The 17,456-nt window shown below is 43.0% G+C and overlaps 2 protein-coding genes across 2 annotated transcripts in view; one reads left to right on the plus strand and one right to left on the minus strand.

The window, feature by feature from the left end:
* Positions 1-17,456, minus strand: part of LOC121291291 (nuclear factor 7, brain-like) — a 65,239-nt gene that overhangs the window by 31,248 nt on the left and 16,535 nt on the right. Inside the window, exons 5-6 of the mRNA XM_041212362.1 lie at positions 11,755-11,870; positions 9,906-10,441 (exon numbers count right to left, since the gene is read on the minus strand). Coding sequence (XP_041068296.1) covers positions 9,906-10,441; positions 11,755-11,870 — 652 coding nt within the window. The remainder of the gene's footprint in view (positions 1-9,905; positions 10,442-11,754; positions 11,871-17,456) is intronic.
* On the plus strand, positions 1,697-6,614 carry LOC121291827 (zinc-binding protein A33-like). Its single transcript, XM_041213424.1, has 5 exons — positions 1,697-2,315; positions 3,680-3,877; positions 4,606-4,628; positions 4,732-4,847; positions 5,837-6,614. Exons 1-5 carry the CDS (start codon positions 1,965-1,967, stop codon positions 6,397-6,399), a joined length of 1,251 nt encoding a protein of 416 aa, XP_041069358.1. The 5' UTR covers positions 1,697-1,964; the 3' UTR covers positions 6,400-6,614.

Raw genomic sequence — 17,456 nt, forward strand, 5'->3', positions numbered from 1 at the left:
GGATGATGCATGTTATGTTGCTGAAATGTGTATGTGTGTTACAATAAGTTTCTCGCTGTAATCTACATTTGGGTACTGGACTGGCAACAGGACTGAATGTCCTCTCAATAACTCACTGCCCTCTCTGAACTCAGGCCCAACACCTTTCCCCATATTGTTTGCCAAAACAAAGGCCACGTCCTTCAACCTCTGTAACATTATCTACTTCTAAATCTACCTCAGCCCATCTGCTGCAGGGATGTTCATCCGCACCTTTGTCACCATATGACTTAACTATTCCAATGTTCTCCTGGTACCTGTGTCATGCAACCATTGGAATATGGCTTCGTAAAGTAAGTCCTGTGATGGAGGATGCCTCGTTTTCCTTTGTAGCTGGTGAAGAATGACCCAGGTTTTCCTGGAATTTGAATGGGGCACAAATATTAATCAGGAAACAGGAAATAAGTCCTTTGCCTTTCTTCAAAACAGTGGGAAGGGGCCTTTCACTTCCACTTCAGGAGGCAGACCGAATTTCGATTTCATGCCCTATCCAAAATTGCTCATTGGTGCATTTTTAAATGCTTGGGGACAAACGTCACTGAGGTAAACTTCAACAAGCTGTCCTACCTAAACTAAAGCTCGTCTGTGCAATATACACACGGTTGCAACAGGCTAGTTAACCTTACACCCTGACTATTTGCTCTCTGGCCTTATCATTGTTTGGGAGCAAAGCCAGTAGTTTAAGGGTTGGCAGACATCCAAAGTACGAACAATTTTTAAAGCAAGCTATGACTGAAATTCAGGTCCTGCACTTTACATCACACAACATCCTCAGCATATGCAACTCAGAACTGGTGATAGAACATACCAGAGGGCAAAACAGCCCAAAGTATAACTAATTAAATGGCACCAAAGTAAACCGATTAGACACATGGCTGCGGTTTGAAATGATCTAAAGGGATTGATTGATGGAAGGTAATTTAATTGTCATTATTGGTGTCTGGGTGGGTTGCACAGAACGTCAGTTAAGGAAAGTACTAAACTGATTCTCTAAGTTCGATCTCAAAAGAATCGTGGAGTTAGAGGACTGACTGAGGCAGAAAGAACACATCGGTTATTGGGTGTTCGTAGGAAGAAAAATATTCCGTCTGTTGTTTACTCTGAACCTGGCAATTTTGAGAATGTAAAAGCAAAATACAGAGGATGCTGGAAATCTGAAACAAAAACAGAAATTGCTGGAAAAACTCAGCAATCTAACAGCTCCAAAGAAGAGTCATACGGACCCCAAAAAGTGTCTTATGGACTTGAAACCTTAACTCTATTTCTCTCTCCACAGATACTGTTAGGTCTGCTGAGTTTTTCCAGCATTTCCTGATTTTGAGAATGTGTTTATCCCGAGAAAACATAACTGTAGAGTCCTCACCTCTTTCTTAACCCCGCCCCCCCCCGCCCCCCCAGAATCACACAATCGTTATGCTATAGAAGGAGGCCGTTCGGCCCATTGTGTCCGCACCAGCTCTCCCCGCATTTTAAATTCGCGCTAATCTCCTTGCCTTCCACCCCCCCCCCCCCCCAATAACCCTTCACGTTGTTTCTATTTAAATAATCGCCCAGTGCCCTGCTGAATGCCTCAATCGAACCTGCCCTCCACCAGACTTCCAGGCTTTGCATTCCAAACCCTAACTACTTGCTGTGTGAAAATTGCCGTGTTTGTGAGAAAGCTTTTATTAAATTGAATTCAAATTCACCAGCGGCCGTGTGGGGGTAGGATTTGTAGTCGTGTCCCCAGAACATTGAACAGGACCAATCCAGTGGCATTCGCCCCGCACCAAGTCACTAAGACTGACAAACTGCGGGAAGTCCTAAATATTGTTGAAGGTTACAAACGACCTTGGTAAACATGTCTTAATTGCGGTACCGCCTTTTGCACCTAATTACGAAAGTGAAAGTGGTGATCAGAAATTGCAGCAACAAACCGGCTTTAAATGGCCTCAAGGAAACAGCTGGAAAATTTGACCAAAGATGTTTCCTGCTCGATCTGCCTGGATTTTTTTGAGGAGCCGGTGTCTCTGGACTGCGGGCATGTGTTCTGCCGAGTCTGCATTCTGGTGTTTTGGGAGTCTGGGAACTGCTCTTGTCCGGAGTGTCGTCTCCTGTGTCCGGGCAAGGTCCTGAGGCCCAGCAGGCGGGTGGCGAATATCGCGGCCAGTATCCGCTCCTTGACGGTCACGCTGAGAGAGAGGGAGAACGGCGAGGGGCCGAAGGGGCTCTGCGGGACCAGGCAGCGCAGCGGGGATGCAACTGAGCGTCTCCGTCCCAACACTCGACAGATCCAGGTCCGGTCCTCTTCCTTCCGGGGATAGTTCAGCATCCCGCTCGGTTTAGTTCCTTCATCTCTTTCTGTCCATGGCAAACAACTCATTAACCAGCCCTGAAGAAGGGTCATACGGACTCGGAAGGTTAACTCTGTTTCTCTCGCCACGGGTACTGCCAGACCTGCTGAGATTTTCCAGCTTTTTCTATTTTTCTTAACTCACTCTTTAGGCCTGTTGGCAGTTTTAGGCTAATTTTACAAGGGTTAGGTGATCAATGATGCACCTTAGCAGCTCATAAGACAAATCCGAAGGACACTAGTAGGTGGGTCCAGTCAGAAGGGAAACACAAGGCAAGGAGGCTTTCTGGTAGTTTTGAACCAATGTATCTGGGCTAAAATCTTTTTCTGAGGCCACCGAGCACATTATCAGTTTTGCTGCATTCCTTCAGATATGCTCCAACCAGAGAATCTGACCATTTCTCATTGACATTCAATGGCACTACCATCACTGAAGTCCCCAATTTAACATCCTGTGGATCACTATTTACCAGAGTGCCATGGACTGGCCATACAAGTAATATGGCTACATGGGCACGTCAGAGGATCGGAATTCTACAGCAAATACCTCTGCTTCTGACTCCCCAAAGCCTGTCCACCATCTACAAGGCGCAGGTCAGGAGTGTGATGGAATACTCCCCACTTGCCCAGATTAGAGCAGCTTCCACAACACTCAAGAAGCTTGACACCGTTCAGGACAAAGCAGCCCCACTTGATTAGAATCCACTCCACCAGCTTAAACATTCACTCCCTCCATCATAGGCATACAGTGGCAGCAGTGTGTACCATCTACAAGATGCACTGCAGGAACTCACCAAGTATCCTTTAAGAGCACCCTACAAACCCACAACATCTACCACTTACAGCAACAAGAACAGGAGACACATGGGAACACCACCTGAAAATCACCCTCACTTGGAAATATATCGCCGTTCCTTCACTGTCGCTGGGTCAAAATCCTGGAACTCCCTCCCTAACAGCACTGTGGGTGTACCTACACCCCAGGGACTGCAGCGGCTCAGGAAAGCAGCTGATCACCACTTTCTCAAGGGCAATTAGGGATGGGAAATAAATGCTGGCCCAGGCAGCAATTCTCAGATCCTGTGAATGAATAAAACTAAATAAATAATGCACTCAATTTTTTGGTATTTTATACTAGGTATCTATTTAACTCAAATGCTCCCCCTCATCCAAATATATTAGAGGTAGGAAGTTGGAATTTTTCCAGCTTTACTTCCTAACACAATCCTCTGACAACTGGAATCAATCTTCTGTTATAGATGCTGCCTTTCACAGAAGGAGTATAACGCTGCATTATTATTTTTGCAGAAAAGGGTAAAGGAGCTCATGCGCCATTTCGAAGTTGAATTTGCTGAACTGCATCAAATTCTTAACCAAGAAGAAGAGGAGGTGAAAAAAAGACTCAACCAGAGAGAGCAAGAAATATTGTACAGGCGGGGGAGCAGCACCAGAGCAACTACTGAAATGAATCCTTCCTTCAAACAAGTGATGTGGAATTTTCTGCAGGTACTTTTTGGACCATTTGCTCCTGTTGTTTCAACCATTATAAGGGTAACACTCTTACTAGTCAAGGCAACAAAAAAAGCTTCCCCCTCATTTAGAAAGTGGAGATTTCATTAATTTTATTGAGGCAAATCTCATCCAATCTTGGGAAAGTATGAATATGAAGATATCAGAAACATCAGTCTGCTTTGGCTTCCTGTTTTACACCAGTGTAATTATAGAAATATTGATTACATTGGAATTTTTACTCAGTACAAGGTGAGGTTCAGATAATGGGACTGAAAAGGGGTATAATGCATATAAGTATGGTGGGTCAGAGGAGAAGTGTAGTGAAGGAAGCAGAAACAGTGCCATTTGTTTATAACTACCTGCAACCCAATAATGGCCACCGAGTAACAGGATCAGCTTTGGAATTACATTGAGCTGATATAAAGCAATCATGTTCTTCAAATGCAATCAACGGAATTTATTAATATACAATAATTTTTTGAAATTTATTCTCCCATGGGTGTGAGTGCTGCTGGCAAGACCGGCGTTTGTTGCCTATCCTTAATTGCCCTCGAACTGAGTGGCTTGCTCAGACTCAATATATAAGTTTGGCAAAATAGCGAAACATCAAAATAGTGAAACTCACTTAACACAGCAGGTTACCCTTTAATATCTGACCAAAAACTACTATCAAGATTTGTAAGGTAAATCTATCAAATTCATATTTTCTACATTTATTTTAGGAGATGAAAACAATTCTTAGTGGGTAAGTACTTATCTATTTTGTTATTTGATTTTTCTGTCTCGCACTGTAAGAATTGTGCAGTGTTGATCCCCAATTTTAATATGATTTCTTTTTATTTCTGAAGATCCAGTGATGAAATCAGACAAGAAAACGAAGTTTCTATCAATATGCTGATTGGTGAATTTGGAGGACCCCTTCAATACATAGTGTGGAAGCAGATGAGAAAATCAATTAAACCAGGTAAACACCACCAATTGCTGATCAAAATCTATACCACCATCGACTGACCCTTTTAAATTCCTGCTGGTTCCAATTGTACAGCGCTTATGGAAAACATGATCAAGATATGGAGCTCGTATCACAGTTTTAAAATATCACTTATTTCTTCATTTAGTTCAGAATGATTTGATGAACACAATCAGATTTCAACTGGCAAAAATATAACTTCACCTTGTTTTGAAATGCCTATGGTTCGATTGAATGAGGTGAAGAATTATAAAATAATCTTTGGTCTGTACACATTATAGGTTGCATTTTAGATGAGAAATGCTAAGAAATTCAAACCCAATTGGGGGAAATTTTAACCTAATTTCCCCATCTGGAATCTGATGGGTGAAATGCTGGTTTTGCACCACGCCTGCTCTTGGTCTGGGTGTAAACCAGCATTGCACCAAATCGCATGGGCTCTCTTCCAGGCGAGTTAAGTTAAAATAAATCCTTCCCAGCAGAGATCAAGACTACCTGTCAGAAAGTTGGAAGATGAGCTGATTTCCTGAGGCTAAGACAATTGTGTTGGCACACCAAATTTGCAGATATCTAACTCAGAACAATTTATGAACTCTTAAGTCTCTGCAAAGCTTTGCATTTGTGTAAAACTAACCAGATAATCAATGTCCGGATGCATTCAAGTGCTTTGAGTGCTATTGTCTGAAACTGCTAAGGTAGTCAGAGTGAAATTTAAGTAAAGCATGAATATGTTGCCTAAATATTTACATATCAATATATTCCAAACTCAATGTGCTACATTGAGTGCAATGTATTCCAACGAAGAGTCGTATTGAAATCATTAACCCTATTTCTATCTCCTTGGATACTGCCAGCCCTGCTGCACTTTCTATTTCTGTTTTAATTTCAGATTTCCAGCATCCGCAGTATGTTATTTTTATTTCGACATATGACAGTCTTTCCTATGTTACTTCATCTCTACTAATATTCTGGTTTCCTTACAGCATTGATCCGTTGGACTCTGTGTCCAAACTCCGCTCACCCCAGTCTCATCTTGTCTGAAGGCATGACCAGGGTAAGAGTTGGGTATATGCAGCAGCATCTCCCAGACAATCCAAAACGGTTTCAACGTCGTATCTGTGTGCTGGGGTCGCAAGGATTTACATCAGGGAGACACTACTGGGAGGTCGAGGTGGATCAGGGAGCCAAGTGGACGCTTGGTGTAGTGAAAGAATCGGTACACAGAAAAGAGCTCAAAGATCTGACCATATGGAATGGCTACTGGGTCATCAGTCCTCAAACGACCAATTGGTTGCAATGGTTGCTGGGATTCTTTGCGCAGGGGGAAAGAGCTTCACAACAGGTTAATCACCTCACACTTCAAGTGAATCCAAAAAAGGTTGGCATTTATTTGGACTGTGAGGGGGGGCAGGTGTCATTTTACAATGCGGAGAACATGTCTCACTTGTACACACACAGCGGGGCAATGAAAGGAAAACTGTTGGCTTTCTTTTCACCCGGAACTGCCTCAAATAATCAACTGAAGCTCCTTCAGGTGTCATCGTAAATCTGACTTGTCTTGAGTTTTATTGCAGGGACAGTCATGCTGGAGAATCACTGAAAAAAATTTGGATTTAATGTCCTTATTTTAAAGTCATGTTGTGAATTTAAAAAAACACAACAAATATTCCTTTGCTACCACCCAGAGTTATCTTGTGGATGTTTTTGGAATCATTAAAAGAGTAATTGACTTTGAACTGGAATAAACTATTGCTGTTCTTGCGCTGACTGTGGAACTCTGTTATTGAGTAGAAGACGTAAAGCGGGGAGGGGAGAAGTACCATTAAATTACTTTGATTTCTAAGGTTTGCAGCCAATTTTGATGCAGACTGTGGGGTTCAAACCCTTTCAACCAGTTTGCTTTGCAGACTGTCAGGACCCCCAAAAGGCACACACTCTAGATACAATAAAACATCTGGGTGAAGCGATACGGAGTGATTCATTTAGGTAGGAAGAATGGGGAGAGGGAAAGGGGCACTATTCTAAAGGGAGTTCAGGAACAGAGGGGACCTGGGTGTATGTGTGCACAAATCATTGAAGGTTGCAGGGTAGTTTGAGAGTACAGTTAATAAAGCATCCGGGATCTGGGGCTTCATAAGTAGGGGCATAGAGTACAAAAGCACAGAAGTTATGATAAACCTGTACAAAATACTGGTCCGGCTTCAACTGGGGTAATGCATCCAGGTCTGTCCACTGCACTTTAAGGAAGAATGTGAAGGCATTAGAGAGGGTGCCAACTGGATTAATGAGAATGGTTTCAGGGCTGAGGGGCTGCAGTTGATTTTTTTCAAAAATTCATTTACGGGATGTGGGCTTCGGTGGCTGGGCCAGCATTTATTGCCCATCCCTAATTGCCCTTGAGGAGGTGGTGGTGAGCTGCCTTCTTGAACCGCTGCAGTCCATGTGGTGTAGGTACACCCACAGTGCTGTTAGGGAGGGAGTTCCAGGATTTTGACCCAGTGACAGTGACGGAACGGCGATATATTTCCAAGTCAGGATGGTGAGTGGCTTGGAGGGGAGGTTCCAGGTGGTGGTGTTCCCTTCTATCTGCTGCCCTTGTCCATCTAGATGGTAGCAGTTGTGGGTTTTGAAGGCACTGCCTAAGCAGCCTTGGTGAGATCCTGCAGTGCATCTTGTAGATGGTACACACTGATGCTACTGTTTTTCGGTGGTAGAGGGAATGAATGTTGGTGTCTGGGGTGCCAATCAAGTGGGTTGCTTTGTCCTGGATGCCGTCGAGCTTCTTGAATGTTGTTGGAGCTGCACTCATCCAGGCAAGTGGGGAGTATTCCATCATACTCCTGACTTGTGCCTTGTAGATGGTGGACAGGCTTTGGGGAGTCAGGAGGCGAGTTACTCACCACAGGATTCCAAGCCTCTGACCTGCTCTTGTAGCCACAGTATTTATATGGTTAGTCTGGTTCAGTTTCTGGTCAATGGTAACCCCGCGGATGTTAATAGTGGGGGATTCAGTGATGATAATGTCATTGAACGTCAAGGGGTGATGGTTAGATGGAGAAGATGGATCTGCTTTCCTTAGGGAAGAGGAGGTTGACAGGAGATTTAACTGAGGTGCTCAACCGCATGCACGATCTGGGCAGAGTTGATGGGGAGCAGCTTTTCCCACTGGTGGAAGGGTTGGGAACCAGAGGACACCAATTTAAGGTGACTCGCAGAAGAAGGAGAAACGACATGAGAAAAATCTTTTTTTATACAGTTTTTAAGATCGGGAATGCACTGCGTAGGAGTGTGGCAGCGGCAGACTCAATCATGGCTTTCAAAAGAGAATTGGGTTATTATCTGAAGAGGAAAAATTTGCAGGGTGATTGGGGGAAAGGCAGGTGAGTGGCACTTGGTGAATCTCTCTTGCAGTGAGCTGGCACAGACATAACAGGCTGAATGGCTGCCTTCTGAAATAAACATTCGATGATAAAGAAACCAGACAGGAAACAATCCTCCAGCAGTAAATAATATGGAGGGGAAGGTTTTACATCTGCTGCCCATTATATACCCTGTTTAATATTCACCATAGTCAATGGAGTAGAGTATCGGGCAGAGAGTAGAATGGGCAATTGATTCAACACCCCTAGTTTTGTGTCTCTGGTCTCCAATTTCACCAAAATATTTATTCCTTCATAGTTGGGACAACCCATTAAATCCACAAGTTACTATCAAACTGGATGTTCACGTCTTTAACAATACACAAATTCATAGAGAAAGCCAATCTATGACAATTGACTTCCTATTGTCAAGCTTTTGTCACACTTTTCAGTCAACTATTGTAAGATAAATTGCTATGTCTACATTTGTAGTGAAAATACTCATAGAAGCTGATTTCTGAATCTGGCCAATAGGATCACAATAAATAGGAGCAGCCATGGGCCATTCGGCCCGTTGAGCCTGCTTCACCATTCAATAAGATCGTGGCTGATGGGGAGAAAGTGGGAGAGTGGTACTAGATGAATTGTTTCTTCAGAGAGCCAGCACAGGCACAATGGGCCAAATGACCTCCTTCTGTGCTGTAACCATCCTGTGATTCTGAACTCCACCTTCCTGCCTGTAGCCTCACCCCCTCCCCCCGATAACCCTTGACTCCTTTGTAGATCAAAAAGCCAAGTGTCACAACAATATGGCTATATTTATCCATTGTACTATTAAAACATTCGCTGGAAGATTTTAGTCTTTCCCAAGAGCCTAGGCTTGGAGCTAATATTATTGCCCAGAGCTGTGGCTCTATGAGCTGAGTTCAGATTGTCCATCTCAGCAATTGACTTAAATGGAGAGGAAAATCAGGCAGGGCTAAGCTGATCTGGTACCACCCATTATGTGCCATCCAGACTTCTGAAGCAACTGCTGTACTCGGGACTCGAGTGTGTTAGTGACTCACAGGAGGACAACGCAAATGTTTTGAGGGATGTCCTCAAAGCATCCCAGGAGAAGTCAAGCATCCCTGCCGACTCAAGGGAGTCCCTGGCTTGTGACTGACCAAAATGGCAAAGGTTCATTGGGGAAGGCACTAAACATATTGAGAGGCATTTTTGGGAACACGCACAGGTGAGGTTGATGCTTCGAACCAAGCACACGAACCTGCCAATAACTTATCTCCCCAACCCTCCACCTGCCCTGTGTGTGGCAGAGTCTGCAGGTTGCACATTGGACTTAGCAGCCATCTCAGGACACATTGAACTGGAGTGGAAGCAAGTCATCCTCGACCCTGGTCTGAGAAAATGAAGAAGTTTGCCAAAGTTCAAATTATAACATCTTTCTTTCTACCAGTACCGAACAGAACATTAAAGCATTACAAAACACATTTCAGTCTCTTTAAATATACCTGTTACTGTGAACATGGTTAACACTTCACATTTTACTCAAAACCATAGCAAAATACATTATTTGTTTATTCCAAGTCTGATGAAATACTGCTGAAGTCTGTTAATAATAAAATATATTTCATATTTAAGCAGTTTCAGTTACTCCCCATTACCCACACAGGGGAGTCTGATGTGTTTCTTATCCCCGTGAGGGAAGCAGTTTTAGGGACTCCCCTGTACAGTAAATGCTGAAGAAAGGATATATTTTCTCAGTGAATGTGTCAGTGAAAGTGCACAGATCAGACATGTCATCAGCGTTACATATTGATACTTGGCCTCCTTCATAATCCAAGCAAACTAGGAGTGTCTGGGGTCTCACTTTCAGGTTAAGAGAAACTGAAGGTAAGGTGTGAGCTTTGTATATCCCACTCCACAGCTCCACAGCCCAGACTCCAGCCTTAGGGTTCAATGCATAAAGTTCCTTCCGCGGCACAGACTCACTTGCAACGCCAACTCCCCAACCTGTCATGTCACCCACATACACATCCCAGTAGTGTATCCCCGATGTGAATCCCTCAGACCCTAAGATGCAGCGCCAGTTGCTGAACCTTTCCGGGTTGTCTGCGACCAGGCGCTTCCTGTCAGCAACTGTAACTGTCCTGCAGTCGTCAGATAGGAAGAGCCAGGGATTTGCTGTTTTTGCATCTAGGATCAGGGAAGCAGGAGCTGGAGCTGGAACTGAAACAGATAAATGCTGACAGGTCCCTCCTCATGAGGCAAACAATCAAATAAGCACCATCACCATTAGCACATTCCTTAGATAATATCACCACCGTCAACACCCCTTTGTCCTTTTGTCTATGACATCTTTAGCAATCTCTTCTTTGCCTCCACCTATCACTGGCCCTCTATCCAACTTCACCTGTCCCACCCCACTCAACCAGCTTATATTTCACCTCATTTCTATATTTCCTTAGTTCTGTTGAGGAGTCATATGGACTCAAAATGTTAACTGTTTTCCTCTGTGCAGATTTTGTCAAACCTGCTGAGTTCTTCCAGCTATTTTTGTTTTTGTTCCAGATTTCCAGCATCCGCAGAATTTTGGTTTTATTTTAATCATATAAGCATTTTCTTCTCTGTCTTTTAACAATGTTGAATATAAATAGAGCCAAACAGGGTGAGGGCCATCAGCTGCAGATATTTCATGCGCAAGGGTTATATTAGGGATAGGCTTTCTAATTGCCGCCTGGGCTGCAAAACCAAGGGTGGAATTTCTGCCAGCGGGATTTTACAGTCCCACCAGAGTCAATGGACTTCTGAATAGCTCACCGCATTTTACGGCCCAGCCCCCATCGGGGGGGTAAAACTCCACCCCAAATGTGGGAAACAATTTTAGCTTTGGACCTTGATGCAAATAGATGAGTGGAGAAATTGGGCATGAACCAGGAGGCAATACAGACAGATAGGGCAGGTCCGATATTTAGTTCCACTGACGTCCATGCGATTCTCCCTGCTTTTAGTTCCCACCCCTGTCCAGTTTCACTCCCATAAATGATTGTATCCACAGGTCATGAACGAGGCTGACTCTGAGCACAATACTGGAGAGAACATTTGGACCTTATTAGACTAAGTGCTGTGCAGAGCATGTGAAGGAAAAGCAAACTGCACCATATTCACTTGACATGATCACATATATTATGGAAAATATTGTTTTTGTTTTACTTCTTCATGGACAATTGTCCCATGCAATTATAATTTGCCAATCTTTTGAACACTGCTTTGTTTCTAACTCAAGTTCTTATGTTGATAGGATCAGTTTACCAATATCTTTCTATTCTATTTCACCAAATTCACCATTTGCTCAGTTAAAGCACAATGCATCAATGTGCACCTCGGGTGGTATCGCAAAACAGGCTACATCGCATCAGCCGCCTGTTCCATGCCACGTCCAATACTGAGCTTTATTGACTGCACTGAAAGTGAATATCAGGCAGGGCTGAGAAGGGATGTCTTGTGCTAACGCTGAAAATTAATTTCTACACCAACTTTACCTGGCTTGACGAGCTTCAACATTTGTTTCCAAGTTGTGTACTCCAGAGGCACCGTGAACTCCACAAGTCTGAGATCAGAACAGCATGGTTTGGGTTTTTTAAATTTGACACTGGACCTGAAAAAATTATGAATTTAAAGCATATTAAAGCTCCTCTTCAATGGTTTATCATAAGTAAAATGCTATGTTGTTATAGTATTGATTTACAGTGATTCCACTGCATTTATTCAAATGATGGTCATCGGTGTGCATGTAATACTCTATTGTCAAGGAGAATGGATTTGTAAATTCAGCATTGAAAAATAATTTAAGGATGGCTTGAATGGGAACAGGTGCTATTACAAGCAATTCGCAGCACAGGAACAGGTTATTAGACACAACAGGCTTGTACTAGTGTGCAGGGATCATGCTAGCCCCTTCCCCATTTCCCCCCACCCACCGCCTTCATCTAAATCTATCAACATAACCATCTACTCCTTTCTCTCACATGTACTAATCTACCTTCATGTTAAATGTGTCTATGCTATTTGTCACAATCACTCCTTCCAGTAATGAGTTCCACATTCTAAACATTCGCTAAGTAAAGAAGTTCTTCTTGAATTCCTTTGTGGATTTATTAGTGGCTATCCTATATATTAAAACGGAGAAAATAAAATAAGATACAAAAGGAACTGGTCAATAAGGGAAATATTTCAACGTTTCTCTGTCAGTGGGGCATATTTGAGCAACAAATTGGGGAAAGGTAAAATATACGGGTTTTATTTTACTGCAATTATGATACAAAATGAAGAGCTTAAAAAGTTACTAAATTGAAGAGAGTATTGGGAGTCTACAGCCATAATAAAATTATTTTAAACATAAGAGAGAGAACATGAGAAATAAAAAAAGGTAAAAGTAAAGAAAGACTTAAATTTATATCAAAACAAAAACAGAAAATGCTGGAAAAACTCAGCAGGTCTAATAATATCCGTGGAGAGAAAAGCAGAATTAACGTTTAGAGTCCTTATGACTCTTCTTCAGAGCAGGTCATAAGGACTCGAAACGTTAATTCTGTTTTTTTTATCCCTCCACCGATGCTGTTAGACCTGCAGAGTCATCACAAGAGTGAGAGCAATTGAAAGGGATGAGAACATCAAGAAGGGAGGTTGAGGAGAGAACGTCATGAGTGATCTTGGGCCTCAGCTCCACTTTCCTGCCCACTCCCCATTTACCTTGATTCCCTGAGACACCAAAAATCTGTCCATCTCATCCTTAAACATACTCAATTATGCACATCCACAACTTTCCAAGGTAGAAAGTTCCAAATATTCACAACCCTTTGACGATAGAAATTTCTCCCCACATCAGTGCTAAGTGATCGGCTCCTTATGCTGGAACTGTGGCCCCTTGGCCTAGGCTCAGCAGCCAGAGGAAACAACCTCTCAGAGTCTAACCTGTCGAGCCCCTTCATATCTCGAATATTTTAATGAGATCGCCTCTCATTCTTCTAAACTCCGGGGTGTACAGACCCAATTTACTCAGCCTCTCATCATAGGAAACCCTCTCATCCCAGGGACCAATCTAGTGAAATATGCTGTACTGCTGGAAACGCAACTATATCTTTCCTTAAATATGGAGTCCAAAATTGCACACAGTGGGCAGGATAATACACTCCCAAATCGCAAGCATTTCCACATCCAGAGACATATTATTGGGCATGTTGATAGAGGGCAGCGATCCCGAGGTCACCATGCCAGTTTTGTGTAATATGCAGGTGGGCAGGTGGACTTAAAAGTTGGAACCCCACCCGTGTTATGTAAATGCCATTTAAGATCACTAATGACTCAATTTACTGCTATAATACGGTGCGAACGCTATAATGTGCCTTTAGAGTCAGATTCACACCACGTGTGGTTCCAGTTTTTTAAGGAGAAGCTTGTTGGGGTGGGTTTAAAAGCTACAGCCGAGTACTGAGTCTCAGCTTAGCAGCTGGTAGATCTGTTACTGCTGGGCGTGCCTATTGGAATGAGCAGACTATCTATTTTAAATCCATTTTGAACAATGGGCTAGCTTCAAAAAAGAGTAGAAATGTGGTGAAATATATACTGTATGGGGGGGGAGTGGGATAGATGAAGCTGGATAGAGGGCCAGTGATAGGCGGAGGCAAAGGAGAGAATGCAAAAGATGAAATAAACAAAAGCTTGAAGGGATGTTGATGGTGGTGCTACTGGGTAAAGGAGGTGCTCATGGTGATATTAAAAGTAGAAAGCAGGATGAGCCAGTGACAGATAGCCCTAGTGGGGGTGGGGTGGGAGGAGGGGGATCAAAATAGGCTAAAAGGTGGGGATAAAACGATGATTGGAAATAAATTTTAAAAATAATAATAGAAATAGGCGGGAGAAAAATGTATACATAAAAATTTAAAAATAAATATTTGAAAAAAGGGAATCAAAAAGGGTTGGGGATGGAGGAGACAGTTCATGATCTGAAATTGTTAAACCCGATGTTAAGTCTGAAAGGCTGTAAATTGCCTAATCGGAAGATGAGGTGCTGTTCCTCCAGTTTGCGTTGAACTTCACTGGAACATTGCAACAGGCCAAGGACAGACATGTGGGCATGAGAGCAGGGTGGAGTGTTGAAATGGCAAGCGACAGGGTTTTGGTAATGCTTGCGGAGAGACCGAAGGTGTTCTGCAAAGCGTTCACCCAGTCTGTGTTTGGTCTCTCCAATGTAGAGGAAACCGCATTGGGAATAACGAATGCAGTAAACTAAATTGAGGGAAGTGCAAGTGAAGTGATGCTTCACTTGAAAGGAGTGTTTGGGCCCTTGGACGGTGAGGAGGTCAGAAGTAAAGGGGCAGGTGTTGCACCTTCTGCGGTTGCATGGGAAGGTGCCGTGGGAGAGGGTTGAGGTGATGGAGGAGTGTCCCGGAGGGAACGGTAGCTACGGAATGCCGACGGGGGGTGAAGGGAAGATGTGTTTGGTGGTGGCATCATGCTAGAAATGGCGGAGGATGATCCTTTGAAGACGGAGGCTGGCGGGGTGAAAAGTGAGGACAAAGGGGACCCTATCATAGTTCTGGGAGGGAGAGGAATTTGTGAGGGGAGAGGCGCAGGAGATGGGTCGGACATGGTTGAGGGCCCTGTCAACCACGGTGGGTGGGAAACCTTGGTTAAGGATGAAGGAAGACATGTCAGAAATACTGCTTAGGAAAGTGGCATCATTGGAGCAGATGCGACGGAGGCAAAGGAACTAAAAGCAAGGGTTGGCGGGTATTACCACCATCAACATCCCTTCGACCTTTTGTTTATGGCATCTTTTGCAATCTCTCCTTTGCCTCCACCTATCACTGGCCTTCTATCCAGCTTCATCTGTCCAACCCCCTTATGCAGTATATATTTCACCTCATTTCTACTTCTCTTTAGTTCTGAAAAAGAATTATCTGGACTCGAAACGTTAATTCTTTCTCTCCACAGATGCTGCTGAGTTTTTCCAGCAATTTTTGTTCTTGTTTCAGATTTCCAGCATCAGCAATATTTTGCTTTTAGCTTCAAAAAAGAATTGGTTTGGGCACAGTCAAGGTAAATGCCATCAAAAGGGAAAGGAAGGGCAAACAAATCCAGAGCTCTCCGGATGAAAAAGGATATTGAAATTAAGCTTATGACAGGTGTCAGGTAGAAAATACGATTGAGAACCAAGAGGAATATTTGGCAATACAGTAATTTGTGCATTGAAGTTTAAATTCCTTGCATTCTGTGCCTTGTGAGTCAGGAACAATTAGGTGTCTGTCGTATTTAAAAATAACCCAATTGACATTGTTGTTATCATCACGGACGAGAGAGAATGTTCAGTGGGGAGGTGAAAAAGCATATTACAGAAGCAAAGAGGGATTATGAGAAAAGACTGGCAGCCAACACAAAGGGGAATCCCAAAGTGTGCTATAGACATATAAATAGTAAAAGGGTGGTAAAAGGAGGATTAGGGCCGATTAGGGACCTAAAAGGGAATTTACATACGGATGAAGGGGCCATGGCTGAGGTACTCAGACCTCTCAGGCTGTACGATTCACAAATATTGTATGTAGTGAACACTAAATGTATCATAATTGTATTGAAGCACCTCAGAGTGCAACATGATGTACGTAGATAACTCCAATCCCATTGCACTGTCTGTAATGACCATATTGAAATGACTGTAATGTTCATTGATTGTATTGAAGAACTTCATGATCCATGTGTAAAAGTTGAATCTGATTGCACTATTTGTGATGGCCATTTAGAAATGTTTTGTAGTGTTCTTTCTGATATTTTATGAATAAAGTATATTTTTTCCAAAAAAAAACTTTGCATCCGTCTTTACCAAGTAGGTAGAAGCTACCCAGACCATGGTGACAAACGAGGAAACTCTGTCAAGAGAAGTGTTCAAAATTTATAAAGAAGAAATGTTGAATAGACTGTCGGTACTTAAAGTTGACAAGGCACCGGGACTGGATGAGATGCATCCAAGGATATTGAAGGAAGTGAGAGTAGAAATTGCAGGGGCACTGGCCATTAATCTTTCAGTCTTCCCTAGACTCGGGGGTGGTAGAGGACTGGAGAATTGCAAACATTATGCCCTTGTTCAAAAAAGGTTTAAGAATAAGCCAGCAATTACAGACCAGTCAGTTAAACTTCAGTGGTAGGCAAGATTCTAGAAACAATTGTTTGAGATAGAATTAGTAGTCACATGGAAAAATATGGGTTGATAAGGAAGGTCCAGCATGGATTTCTAAATGGGAAATCATGTTTAACTAACTTGCTTGAGTTTTTTGAAGGGGTAACACAAAAGGCCGATGAGGGTAATGCTGTTGATGTGGTGTACATGGACTTCCAAAAGGCAGCTGACACAGTGCCACACAATGAACTTGTGAGAAAAGTTATTGCTCATGGAATAAAAGGGACAGCAGCAACGTGAATACAAAATTGGTTGACAGATAGGAAGCAGAGAGTAATTGTAAACGGATATTTTTCAGGCTGGGGGAAGGTTTGTAGTAGAGTTCCCCAGGGGTTGGTATTGGGACCCTTGCTTTTCCTGATTTATATATTAATGATCTAGATCTTGGTGTGCGGGGTTAATTTCAAAGTTTGCGGATGATATGAAGCTCGTGAGTGTTGTGAACTGACAGGAGGAGGGTATGGAGCTTCAAGCGGATATAGACAAGTTTGGTGGAGTGGGCAGATAGGCAGCAGATGAAGTTCAATGTGGAGAAGTGTGAGGAGATGCATTTTGGTAGGAAGAACATGGACAGACAATATAAAATAAAGGGTGAAATTTTGAAGGGGGTGCAGAAGCAGAATATGGGTGTATATGTTCATAGATCATTGAAGGTGGCAGGACAGGTGGAGAGAGCATATGGTGTGCTGTTCTTTATTAATAGGGGCATAAAGTACAAGAACAGGTTATGCTGAATTTATATAAGATGCTGGTTGACCTCAGCTGGAGTATTGTGTACAGTTCTGGGCGCCACATTATAGGAAGGATGTGAACATATTGGAGAGAGTGCAGAAGAGGTTTACAAGAATGGTACCAGGGATGAGAAACTTCAGCTATGGAGAGATTGGGACTGTTCGCCTTGGAGAAAAGAAGGCTGAGGGGAGATTTGATAGAGATGTTCAAAATCATGAGGGGGCTGGACAGAGTAGATAGGGAGAAGCTGTTCCCACTCATAAAAGGAACAAGAACAAG

Source organism: Carcharodon carcharias, chromosome 19, assembly GCF_017639515.1.
Source record: "Carcharodon carcharias isolate sCarCar2 chromosome 19, sCarCar2.pri, whole genome shotgun sequence".
Lineage (NCBI taxonomy): Eukaryota > Metazoa > Chordata > Chondrichthyes > Lamniformes > Lamnidae > Carcharodon > Carcharodon carcharias.